The sequence below is a fragment of the Dendropsophus ebraccatus genome, chromosome 4 (assembly GCF_027789765.1).
Source record: "Dendropsophus ebraccatus isolate aDenEbr1 chromosome 4, aDenEbr1.pat, whole genome shotgun sequence".
In the NCBI taxonomy this organism is placed as follows: domain Eukaryota; kingdom Metazoa; phylum Chordata; class Amphibia; order Anura; family Hylidae; genus Dendropsophus; species Dendropsophus ebraccatus.
Window position 1 is genome coordinate 111,931,206 of NC_091457.1, and position 12,751 is coordinate 111,943,956.

The window sequence follows — 12,751 nt, forward strand, 5'->3', positions numbered from 1 at the left end:
GTTGGGAGCTACCCACACTCGGTATGTTTTGGGGAAGTGATTCTAGCATCTCCGACTGTTTTAAGGGATGCATCTGTCACAGTACTTGTTGCTGACAGCCTTTCACCTAAACAGGCTCAGGAGGCCAAGGAGTTAATTAGCTGGAACACGGACGTGTTCTCTGACCTCCCTGGGCATACTTCCATAATCCAACATGACAATGTCACCGAGCCAGGGGTGAAAATCCAGCTAAAGCCGTACCCGGTACCCGAGGCTCAGCACCAAACCATCGCAGAGGAAGTACATTTGATGCTGCGGCTGGACATGATTGAAGAATCTAATAGTGAGTGGGCCAGCCAGTTTTAATATCCAAGCCAGATGGGACTTTATGTTTTTGCAATGATTTTCATAAGCTAAATGAGTTAATTGAGCGTTTAGGACAGGCCAGGTTTCTACCTTGGACCTCACCAAAGGGTACTGGCAAGTGTCCTTGATGGAGGCTGCCAAGGAGAACACTGCCTTTGTCACACCGAGAGGCTATATCACTATAAGGTGTTACCTTTTGGTCTGCATGGTGCTCTAGCCACGTTCCAGCTTTTAATGGACATTGTTCTTTGTCCACATCATCGATATGCCTCGGCGTTCCTTGACGATATTGTCATTCTCTGTGCTGACTTGGGAATGTCATCTAGCGAAGGTACAGGCCGTACTAGACTCACTCGCTAACTAGACTCACTAACTGTTAACCCAAAGAAATGTGCCATAGGGTTAGAGGAGACCCGATACTTAGGCTATGTCATCAAACACCAGATGAATAAGGTAGAGGCGATACAGGGTTGGCCGAGGCCTGTCACTACCTGGCATGAAAGATTATTCCTGGGTTTGGTGGGCTATTATATGAGGTATATTCCCCATTTTGCAACTTTGGCAGCTCCATTGACAGGACTTTTGAAGGGACATAAGTCAGTGATGGTACGCTGGAATGACCAAGCGGAAATAGCTTTTTCAGCTTTGAAGTCTGCTTTGTGTGGGTCACTGGTCCTGATAACACCTGACTTCAAAAGGGAGTTTGTAGTACAGACCGATGCCTCTGAAGTGGGCCTGGGGACTGTACTGTTTAAGGAGGTTAACAGGGGAGAACATCCCGTTGGATTCCTAAATCACAAGCTTACTCCAGCCGAAACCAGGTACAGTAAAGTGGAGAGGGAGTGCCTAGCCATCAAGTGGGCACTGGAGTCTCTCTGTTATTACTTGGGGAGGAATTTCCATCTGGTGACTGACCATTCACCTCTCAAGTGAATGAGCCAGGCAAAGGAGAGGAATGCTTGGGTCACCACATGGTTCTTGTAACTACAGAACTTCAAGTTCACGGTAGAACACAGAGCAGGCCGACTACAAGGGAATGCAGATGCCCTGTCCTGAGTGCATTGTGTGGAAAGTGTTCACCCCTTCAAGGTTGAACAAGGGGGGGGGGGGACACAGTCAGGGGTTTGTTGCTGGATGAAAGGTATTTTCCTCTCAGGTTGTCTTGCTCATAGTGATGCAGAGAGCTGTATTCATGGACTGGACTGGACTTAATAGGCCATTCCAAATTTTTAGGTGTCGCCCAGCATACAAAGCTCAGCTGGGAGTGAGGGCTAAGAAGATTTGGTGTGTACTCTAGGCCCTATTCCAAGGCCCAACTATGAGGAGCAAACGAGCAGCAGATTGTTGCTGTATGAGTTGTTTGTCTTTCAACATGTTTGAAAGACAAACGACACAATGATTAGCCAACATGAACGATGTCGGCTGATCGTTGCCTTCTATTCCACGGGATGTTTATCGGCCGAATACGGCTGGTAATTGTTCCGTGGAATAGGGCCTTTACGGTCCATTTACACAGAAAGATTATCTGACAGATTATCTGCCAAAGATTTGAACCAAAGCCAGGAATGGATTTGAAAAGAGGAGAACTCTCAGGCTTTCCTTTATGACCTGATCTCTGTTTACAATCTATACCTGGTTTTGGCTTTAAATCTTTGGCAGATAATCTGTCAGATAATCTTTCTGTGTAAATGGGCCCTAAGAGGACTAGTTAGACTGTGTTCAGACACATGGACTATGTACAATGCAGCCGCTGCTGTGAGGTGTGAACAAACACCTTGACCTTTGTGTTGGACTTCAGTTACTGCCTAACAGCCCTATTCCACCAATAGATCTGACGACAGATTATCTGCCAAAGATTTGAGGCCAAACCCAGGAGTGGATTTGAAAAGAGGAGAAATCCAGTCTTTCCTTTATGACCTGATCTCTGTTTATAGTCTGTTCCTGGCTTTGGCTTCAAATCTTTGGCAGATAATCTGTCGTCAGATCTGTTGGTGGAATAGGGCCTTTAGGCTATGTTCACACTACGTATATTTCAGTCAGTATTGTGGTCCTCATATTTCAACCAAAACCAGGAGTGGATTAAAAACACAGAAAGGATTTGTTCACACAATGTTGAAATTGAGTGGATGGCCGCCATTTAATGGCAAATATTTGCTGTTATTTTAGAACAACGGCTGTTATATTGAAATAATGGCAGTTATTTACTGTTATATTGCGGCCATCCACTCAATTTCATCATTGTGTGAACAGAGCCTTTCTGTGTTTTTAATCCTGACTGACTGAAATATACTGACCCAAATATACATAGTGTGAACGCAGCCTCAAAGGCCAAGCTAGGGCTGTACAATTATGTGCTATTGCAGCATGAAGGTAATGCTGGATTTTTGTGCCATTTGTTTTTGTGGTGTGAATAAACACTAAGGGGAAGATTTATCAAACTGGTTCAAAAGCAGAATTGTCTTAGTTGTCCCTAGCAACCAATCAGATTCCACCTTTCATTTTCCAAAGGACCTGTTGCTAGGGGCAACTAAGACAATTCTATTTTACACCAGTTTAATAAATTTCCCCCTAAGATTTGTACTCTGAACTGCCAGTTTGTCTGCTCTGTCTGCAACCGCTACCTAGCAATACCTGAGTGAGTCCCCCACAGTAGGTACAAGATCTGTCATTTTCCAGTCAATGGAAACCTATCATGTTAGGTCAATGGAGCTGAATTATAGTACCATATACTACGTAGAGATGAGAGTGACGCTGTATATGTTTAAAAAAAAAAAAAAAAAAAGTTTTTCTAGGCCTGGATAGTCCCATTAAATAACTCACTGACTAGGCTGCCGTTGTACAGGGGAGGGAAAGGAAGTGAAGTAGGAAAGGATAGCTAGTTAACTATTAAATATTTTTTAAATTCTATCTACCAGTACACAAGGGCCAGAATACCCCATCATTGTGGTGCTATTAGGTCTAATGGAAAACCATTGACTTCTGCTGTTCCTTATAAGTTAACATAACCAGATAAATGCCTTGTATGATTGTACACTATTCTCACTGTGTGTAGGTAAGAACTATATGCGGGCTGCAGTGTAGAGAATATTGGTGACAGCTGATGTCTGATTCTCGGCAGCAGATTGATGCCTAGCTTAAGCTCTAAAGATTCTAAATAGCAGATGGGTAATTAGAGGTGAACTACAACAGAGATTTGCTAAATCAGGGCACAATGGCATCTGCTGGCTGTGATTGCTTTCTTACAGTCTGGTTATTGGGACATGTCCTACATCTTGCCATAAGGATCAGACTGTACCCTAAATATAGGAGACCAGTCATAATCTGCCTGCCTGACAGGGGTGGTGCAGTTTGAAGCACTGAAAGCTTTGTATTGTGTAATGAAAATGTCAGCAACTTTATTTAGCTGATATCTGGTACTAACTTTGTACTTCTCACAGCTGAGGCTTTGTTCCATTTGTTGTTTCCGATGTTAGATAATCCTTATGCGCTATAGACACAAATGTTTTCAACATTCAACAGATGTGTTAATTTCTTCAGACCAGATTTACTACAGTATATCAGTTTGGGTGCAAACAAAGAACATAGTCTTTAGAAAAACACCACTCGTCCATCCAGTCTTTCCTTTAAAGCGTAACTGTCATGTTTTTTTTTATTGCAGAAATCAGTAGTATAAGCGATCAGCCAAAAAAGCCTCCTTCTGTACTCAAGAAGCAATCTCCCAGCCTCCCCCCCCTGACTTCTTATCTGTGCATTATCAGGCAAACACGTCTTCATTACAGAGAAGCCAGTGAAGACGGGCTCTGCTCTCTCCATTGTAAGCCTATGAAGGGGGGAGGGGCTGAGGGAGATGAGGGAGCAGGAAGAGGTGACATGAAGATCAGCTGTTTGTAGACTCTCTGGGCACCTAAAACGCTAAATTCAGGTGTCAGAAAGGTCAGTGCTTATCTATGAACTTACTGAGAGAAGATTGCAGGGTGTTGTGCTGTGCAGGACTGCTCCGTGCTCAGTCACTCTTAACAGCCCCTCTCCTCTCCATAGCCACATAATGGACAGAGAAATCCTGCTTCATTTGTTGTGAGGGGGGAAGCTGGGAGATTGCTTTTTCAGTACAGAAGGAAACTCTTTTATGGTGCGTTCACACCTACAGGATCTGCAGCTGATTTTCTGCAGCAGATTTCATTTAAATAACTGAACACAGCATCAAATCTGCTGCAGATCTGCTGCAGATCCTGTAGGTGTGAACGCACCCTTAGTACATAAAACCTATTACAGAGTTGTACTGTTGATATTTAATGTTTTCAGAAAAATGACCCTGAAATGACAGTTACGCTTTAAGTATTTCCTTTCGTATTATCTTAGGATAGAGTTAATTGTGTTGATCAAGTCCTCCCTTTCCCTTCTTTTCTCCAGACTATCCAGATTTAGATTTAGCCAGATATCCCTCAGGGAAGTGCCCAGCCAGGGGGTGGCTCCTGTAGGAAAACTACCAAAACCACCATATTAAGTGGCCCTATAAGTCAATGTAATGACAAGGGAAAAACCAAGGCACGATATCCATCCACAGACAGCTGTTTCGGGGTGTTGCCCCTCATCACTGTGGAGCAGGATTCTGGCTAGGTGGGAGCAATACCTAGTAGAGCCATAAGAGAAACAGATTGCTGATTTCAGGAAGACCAGCCAAATGATAACACTGCCAGCTGCTAATTATAGCGTGCAATGTAGTGATTTAGATCCTTAGGTCTTTCCTGATGCTTTACACCCTCCGCCATTTTTGTAGCCCGTCTTTGGACCTGTTCTATTTTATCAGTATCTTTTTGTAGGTGAGGTCTCCAGAACTAGACACAATAATCCAGATGTGGTGTCACTAGAGCTTTACAACGGGATCTCAATCTCCTTTTTCCTACTGGTTATACCTCCAGCTATACAGCCCAGCATATAAGTAGCTTTCCCTACTTCTTGGTTGGTCTGGTGAATTTAAAGCGACTCTGTACCCACAATCTGACACCCCCCCCCCCAACCGCTTGTGCTGTCAGCTGCTTTTAATCCAAGATCTGTCCTGAGGTCTGTTTGGCAGGTAATGCAGTTATTGTCCAAGAACTGGATTGCGTCTCTCACCGCTAATAATTAGTAACTAAGCCCTGCAAAACCATGTCATTGGTTGATGTACCTGCTTTTTGGCAATCTTTGCCATGCTCCTCTGCCTACACCTCCCCATCTACCCATCCCCCCATTCCCTTCCCCGCCTTCCTCCCCTACCCCATTGATTATTATGTGTTGTTTTTTTTCTGTTAAAAACTTAATTGAACATATTTAAAAAAATGACTGAACAACAGCACTGAAGAGCAAAAAAAGAAGACCAGTAATGGAATCACCACCTATACAGGTACCTATCAGCAGCTTTGCATGTAGGAGACTGTTGATAGTCAACTGGACAGCCACAAGTTACAAAGCCATAATGTAGTACCACAAAGCAGTCAGCAGGTGGTGCTGCTGCATTTAGTGGGATTTGATGTGAGTGGTACATAGCATGATTTCTTCCGAACACAGTATCTTATTGTCATAGGCTTGGGCTACACTGTGACTTTTTGTAGCACTAAAATGTAGCACTAAAAAATTATTTTAGCTACAGCTGCAGTCCAAAACGATACCAAGTTGTATGCAATCATATGGACTGCAGCTGTCTATTAATAATTAAAATCAATCTGTAGCATTACAAAAAGTCCAAGTGTAGCCCTAGCTATTAATAAAACATTGACAATGTTTTGTACGGGAAATGTTAGTGAACTCTCTGAGGTGCTGTCATGTGATCAGTTTTTTATGACAATGACAAGCTGGACTGCTAAGCAGTAGTATCGGTATTATTGACCCACACACAGGGATGGAAGAATTGTTCTCATTTCTTCTGGCTTAGCATCACACTTAATTGCAAGTACATCCTAATGGTTTTCATTCATGTAAGCTGTTTCAATATCCCAAGTTAATTTCATGCAAGATGATGTCTATACCAAAGAAAAAGCTATGCCACATTCATATACCATAGCACACCAAAAAAGTATGATAAATAAAAGTACTTTATTGTGACAGGTACAATATCAGAAGTCAATTATACCAAAAGCTAAAAAACAATTAAAAATATAACACATATGGGGGTACCTGGTATGGTAGCACCCACAATGACACCCCTATCTGTGTATATCACACACCCTGTACAAATAAAGTGCGTGTGCAATGTGTAAATAACCAATAATAAGTCCTAGTATACACAAGCAATCCACAATACTAAGAAGTATAAGCACTGTAAACAATATCACCTAATAAGAAAGGGTTGTATAGAAACAATAAAGTGAAAATCAGACCAAGTAAAAAGATGTCACCATAAATATACAAGCAACAGGGTGGTGATGGGGTGTTGCTTGTATATTTATGGTGACATCTTTTTACTTGGTCTGATTTTCACTTTATTGTTTCTATACAACCCTTTTTTTATTAGGTGATATTGTTTACAGTGCTTGTGTATACTAGGACTTATTATTGGTTATTTACACATTGCACGTGCACTTTATTTGTACAGGGTGTGTGATATACCCAGATAGGGGTATCATTACGGGTGGTACCATACCGGGTACCCCCCATATGTTATATATTTTTAATTGTTTTTAAGCTTTTGGGATCATTGACTTCTGATATTGTACCTGTCACAATAAAGTACTTTTATTTATCATACTTTTTTGGTGTGCTATGGTACATGAATGTGGCATAGCTTTTTCTTTGGTATAGATATATTGGTTTATATGCTTACCATTTAGCACCCATCATTGACATTGAGCTGTGCATGTCCTACATCTTTGTTTGTCATAAGTCATGCAAGATGATGTGACATCAAAAGTATAATGCTGTCAGGTGAACTGCTGTGACAGCTCTACCTGGACCCACTGCCTTTCAGCCAGTGACATTATACACCACTGTATGTCACAATCTATATACATCATAAAACCCACTCTAAAGACATATAACTCTCTACTTAGGACACTGCCCTAATATGTAATGGAGTTGAGGATAGGGGGCTATGTCTCAGGTGTTTTGTCTAGTTGCAATTGCAGCCCTTCAGTTACACCATTGACTTGCAGAATAGTAATGCTCTGTAACTGGGTTCTCATTTCTATCTGAATGTGTGCATCTTCCAATCTGACATAAGAGAGTATTTTGTAGAGCCCAGGGCTGAGCAAGGGGTTGACGTAGGAGGAGCTGTATGCAGAATGCGGGCAGTAGGACCATGAGGATGAGAGGTGATCTGCAGACAGACACTGCGCCAGCCCTGCAGGGAGGAGGTGAGTGAATATCTGTTCAGGATACTGTGTATGGGGAGATACAGTGTTATGCATCAGTCAGTGCAGGGCATTGGCAGAAGATACAGACCCCTGTGCTTGAACACTGGGTCTTAGCACAGATTAGGTTATTCCTGTACCACCTGCTTCTACTATATCTTTCTGCTCCTAGATCCTGGCTTTCAGTGTACAACAAGAGATAACAACCCAGAGATCTATCATCCTCATCCTATGAGCTCCTGCTAGCAACAGACCCCCTACACTAATGTCCACATTGTGAGTGATGAACCACAGGTCATACCCACTGCTTGACTGCATGTTGTCGTAAATGCCAATGCCGACAGTAAATGTCAAATATCTTGGTTATTTTGAGGGTATCTTTTTCAACAGGAATTGGCAACGTGACACTTTGAAGGGGGCAGTCCTCAGACACCTGTAGATTGCCTTCATCTCATCCTGATTTACGCCCTGCAGAGAGAGAGAGAGAAAGACCTGGGTAAGGGGAAAAAAGAAGAAAGCTGGCATTTTGGTGCCCTTCATCTATTCCAGGGCTATAGGGATGTCTTGTGCTCCAAAGGTGTACATAGCATACTAACGTGAACATGCTGCAAGCCTGGCATCTCTTGTTGGGTAAGATCTGCTTATTTCTCTGCTTCATTCTGCAGTCTGTTATTTGCATGGCACTGGGGTATTGTGTCGCAGTGTCTGACACCGTGCATACTATTTTAAAAATTCATGCAGCAAAGGGAGGGCACGTCTCACAATGGCACCTTGGGTACTGTCCAGAGGAGGCCTGCCTGCCAGCCCAGCAGTTGCTGTATTTCAATCTAATGCTGCATATGAAGTCTTTGTATCTATGGAAATTTTGAATTGGAAGGGTAGAATTTTTTGTAAACCTGGTGACAGTATATGTCAGCAGGGCCATTGAAGAGGTATATGTATCAGCACAATCTGCAAAGTCATATCCTTTAGATTACAAGCTCTTGAGACTTAACACTTGCTAAATTGGCAGAAGTGCTCTTTGGCTTTTTTAGAGAGGACATTTGGCACACGTCCTTCTGTTTGAGTACAATCTCAGACGTTCTGTTTTCTATAATGAGATTAAGAATCTGCCGTGGCTGCTAGACATTCATCATGCTAAACAGGCCCCCGAGGACCACATAATTAATTTAGAAATGTTTATGCGTGACACTTGTATGGTGTCTCCCATTAGGGGGTGTAACACTGATCCTGTAATTGAGAAGAAGTGGTTTCTTGGACACAGATAGAGTTTGTTAGTTTATAACCAATAATTCTCCTTAGCCGTCATCGGAACTGAATAATAGCATGGGCGAAAGGGGCAATTCTTCTGGGGCCTCCACCATGCTAAACCCACCAATGTCTAAACCTATGTCGTAGTGCCAGCTAGTATGTAGTGCTAGTTATATGTAGCAGCTTTTTTATGTGGGCACTGCAAAGCATTGGTATTTTAGCGCTGGATGGCACTGTTATATAAGTACAATATGGCACTACTATATGAAACATTTTAGGCTGACAATGGGACTGAAACGCATCAGACTGTTATTAAGTTGCCAGAGTGTTTTGGGAGTAATACCTTTACAACCACTGAGGAGCCACAGTTTGCAGATCTCTATTTTATTGTTCCATGTATGTTGAGGGATGTTATATTTCTGTGTGTATTACCAGCCTGGTCTTTCTCCGCAGGGTTCTCCTGCTTCCTCTTAGTGACCTGTGATGACTCCCATTCGGAAGGACTGTCCTCCACATCTCTACTGGACGACGAGGCCAATCTGGAGATTGTGTGCGACCACGGCAGTGATTGCTTCCCACACACTGACATTCAACACACCTCCTTTAATAGACCTCAGGGCTCAGGCTTCTCTAGCCAGGAGACAGAAGAAATCGCCATCTTTCAGTCACCAAAATATTTCTGGGATGCCGAAACAAGGAAATCAAATGGGAGCAATGATGACAGTAGAGTTCAGACAGGTGGGGGGCAAGTCTTTCATTTGATGTGTATAGTATTTTAATATTATATGAGCAGATTGTATTCTGAAAGTTTCTGTAGCTAATTTGTATGACTTGTCGATCAAATATGTCCTGAAAGTTAGAGAGTAAAGTCTGAGAATTGGAAATTGCAACAATATCGTTCCGGGTTTTCATTCACAGTATGTGGAGAGGTGGCTTATATTGATCACTATTTTGCTTGTAGAGTCACTATGCATTACTTTAATTGGATTCTACTGATCCTGTATTACATCCTGTGTTATATATATACTGCTATATATACTGCTCCTTGTATCCTGTCCAGACAATCCTTTCTGAAGAAAATTACCTGGACACCAGACTGATCCATTTTACCTTCTGTTGTACATTGTGGCAAACTTTGATAGCCAATAGTTATGATCTGCCTGTAGGTTTAAAGCAGGGACATATGTCAACATACCTTATTATGATATTCTGAGTTATTGAGTCTCTCCATAATCTAACTGAAGCCTAATAAGCTACAATTATCATCTCTCTTTTTCTGGAGGACTCAGCCAATTTGAACACTACACAGAGAACCTATTGATATCAATGGACCCAATCAATTGGAATCAATTCACAGGTTACTGCTAGTCACCAGTAATATGTGGGACTGGAGTGTGCCTGTACATATAAAAGGGATATTCCGGCAAAATAATATTTCTATATGTTGCCTGGCCTGATGTAAAAATGACAAACAAGTGATACTTATCTACTTACCTGCTTTCTTTGACAGTAATAAGGTATGTGTTGCTTGTTTTTTTATTTTAGCATCATGCTCAGAAACATATTAAAAAATTATATTTTGCTGGAATACCTCTTTAAACTAAAATTGGTCAAATCCAAACATCTAATGTGCATGGAGATGTCTCAACTCTCCATGATGTTGGAGGAAAGAAGGATTGAGCATGCTGGATCCTAGCATTCCTGATGAGTGGTTCTTGCACTGCTAGAGGTGTCTGGCATTAGCTTATATCCCTTTCCCCTATTGAAAACCTTTGCATGCATAGCCAGGCCAACCTTGCATGTGTATCTGGGAGGAGAAACAGCTGTTAGCTGAACAACCCTACAACAATTTTAGGCCGCTCAACTTGCATCCAAAGGTATTACTTTGCAAAAGTAAAACATGTGTTATTGTTACAGATGAACCAGATACCACAAGCATTCATGTTGTCAACCGAGAAGAGACTACAGACAGCAGCACTAGTTTGCCGAAAGAATCCATAGAAACATCTACAACGGTGTGGTTGACAGGAATCGATGGGACCTCTAAACCAGCAGCTCCAAGTACTAAGGTCCCAGAAAAGGAAGATACAATCCAGGCCACAACACAAAATGAGAGGATAGCGCCATTACCAAATAATGAGGAGAGGACACTTTCCAAGATGGTGCTCACGTCTTCTGTTCGCCCAACGACGAAGCCTTCCAGAAAGAACAGAAAGCATTCATGGTCTAAAAACCATCATGTTAACCATGATCAAGAGTCAGACTCCCGGCCTGGACCACCAGCTGACTCATGGGCGCCACCTGGAAGACATTCCCTAGCAGGACCTGGGTATCATGAAGATGAAAACCTATCAACCCAGTCACTGCATATTGCCAGTGAAGAGGGAAAAATTAGGTTCTCCACCCAACGAGATAAAAACCCAACCAAGGCAGCAGTTCCAAGTGAGGTATCAATGGTGTCACATCAGGTACGGACAACAAATACTATTTTTCTCATGTGTTTTCTCTGGGTGCAAGGTTTGGGGTACAGTGAGTGTTGAGGTACTGAGATGTCCAGTACTACTACATGAAGCAACATATAAATATGTGATGATATACCGGGCCCTTGAACCAGAATGTATTGTCATATAGCATCTTCAAATCTCAGGTTTACGGCCAAAATGGCCCAACAGATGATCTTCAGGAGGTTCCAGGTCCTCTACTAACATAACCCATAAAGTTAAGCAGAAGAGAAGGTCTTTTGAAGCTGACAGTAGAGATTGCTATTTTATATGCGTCTGTGGATTTACTTCCCTAATAATCTTTATAATTCTGGTTTTGCAGTGATAACCTTAAGAGTTTATGATTGTTGTTGTTGCGTGGGCTCCAGAAACACAGCTAAATGGGTACTCCAGAAAGATACTTGTAGACTTAAAACCAGTTAATCAACATGTACTCAACTGCTACCAATCCCCTGCCAGTGACAGTCCAGTAGTGCTGGTCCCAACTGTCAACGCTTCGTGGAGATGTCTGCTCACCCAATCACTGGCAGCAGAGGTGACCCTCTTCCTTGGCCAGTGATAGAATGAGCAGGACAGAGAATAGGAAGTTTTAAAATGGGACTGTCAGAACAGTCAAGAGAGTAAATGGATGTCACCGCCTACCTCCCAGTACGGTAATGTCCCGGTTTGATCAGTACCCAAGCACGTTCCAGTGGTGTTTAATCAGGGATAAAGACTGTATGTAAACTTCATAATGCAGAAAAGATGATGGCACTCACCCACTACGTGAAGATTCCAGCTTTATTGGTAAGAACTAGTGCAGGGGAGCACAGAGTCAGGCGACCGGTTTCGCGGCAAACGCCGCTTCGTCTCGCCTGACTCTGTGTTCCCCTGCACTAGTTCTTACCAAAAAGCTGGAATCTTCACGTAGTGGGTGAGTGCCATCATCTTTTCTGCACTGTCAGAACAGCGCTGGCAGGGATTGGTGGCAGGTGAGTTCAATTTTCTACTTTTTTATTAACTTTGCAAGTCCATTTGTTATTTTTTTTTTCTGACACCCTGTAATTTCTCTTGAAGGACCATATACAGTACTCTAGTCTTACACTACAGCAACTGAATGTATGTAAATACTTTCCAATATTTATTACATTTACAGTGTTGGATTTATTTTTCTATCTCCAGGTAATCTGTAAGGATTGGATTAATTTGGCTGGAAAGAACTATGTGATACTGAACATGTCGGATGATATTGACTGTGTAAGTACAAATGTGGTTGCCCACCTGTGATGTTATAATGGACGCCAATTAAACACCAGTGAGGAGTGGCACGGACGGCAGTCCGTTAAAAGA

The 12,751-nt window shown here is 42.3% G+C and overlaps 1 protein-coding gene across 2 annotated transcripts in view; it reads left to right on the forward strand.

The window, feature by feature from the left end:
* Positions 1 to 305: 305 nt before the first annotated feature.
* PODXL2 (podocalyxin like 2) overlaps positions 306 to 12,751 on the forward strand; it is a 30,427-nt gene continuing 17,981 nt past the window's right edge. The window contains exons 1-6 of one of the 2 annotated variants that reach the window (XM_069966738.1): positions 306 to 322; positions 7,843 to 7,946; positions 8,061 to 8,300; positions 9,375 to 9,659; positions 10,839 to 11,389; positions 12,584 to 12,658. In XM_069966738.1, the coding sequence (XP_069822839.1) occupies positions 8,273 to 8,300; positions 9,375 to 9,659; positions 10,839 to 11,389; positions 12,584 to 12,658 (939 nt within the window). In that variant the 5' untranslated portion in view covers positions 306 to 322; positions 7,843 to 7,946; positions 8,061 to 8,272. Of the gene's footprint in view, positions 323 to 7,600; positions 7,674 to 7,842; positions 7,947 to 8,060; positions 8,301 to 9,374; positions 9,660 to 10,838; positions 11,390 to 12,583; positions 12,659 to 12,751 lie in introns of those variants that run through there. The other variant, XM_069966737.1, reaches the window with a different exon arrangement.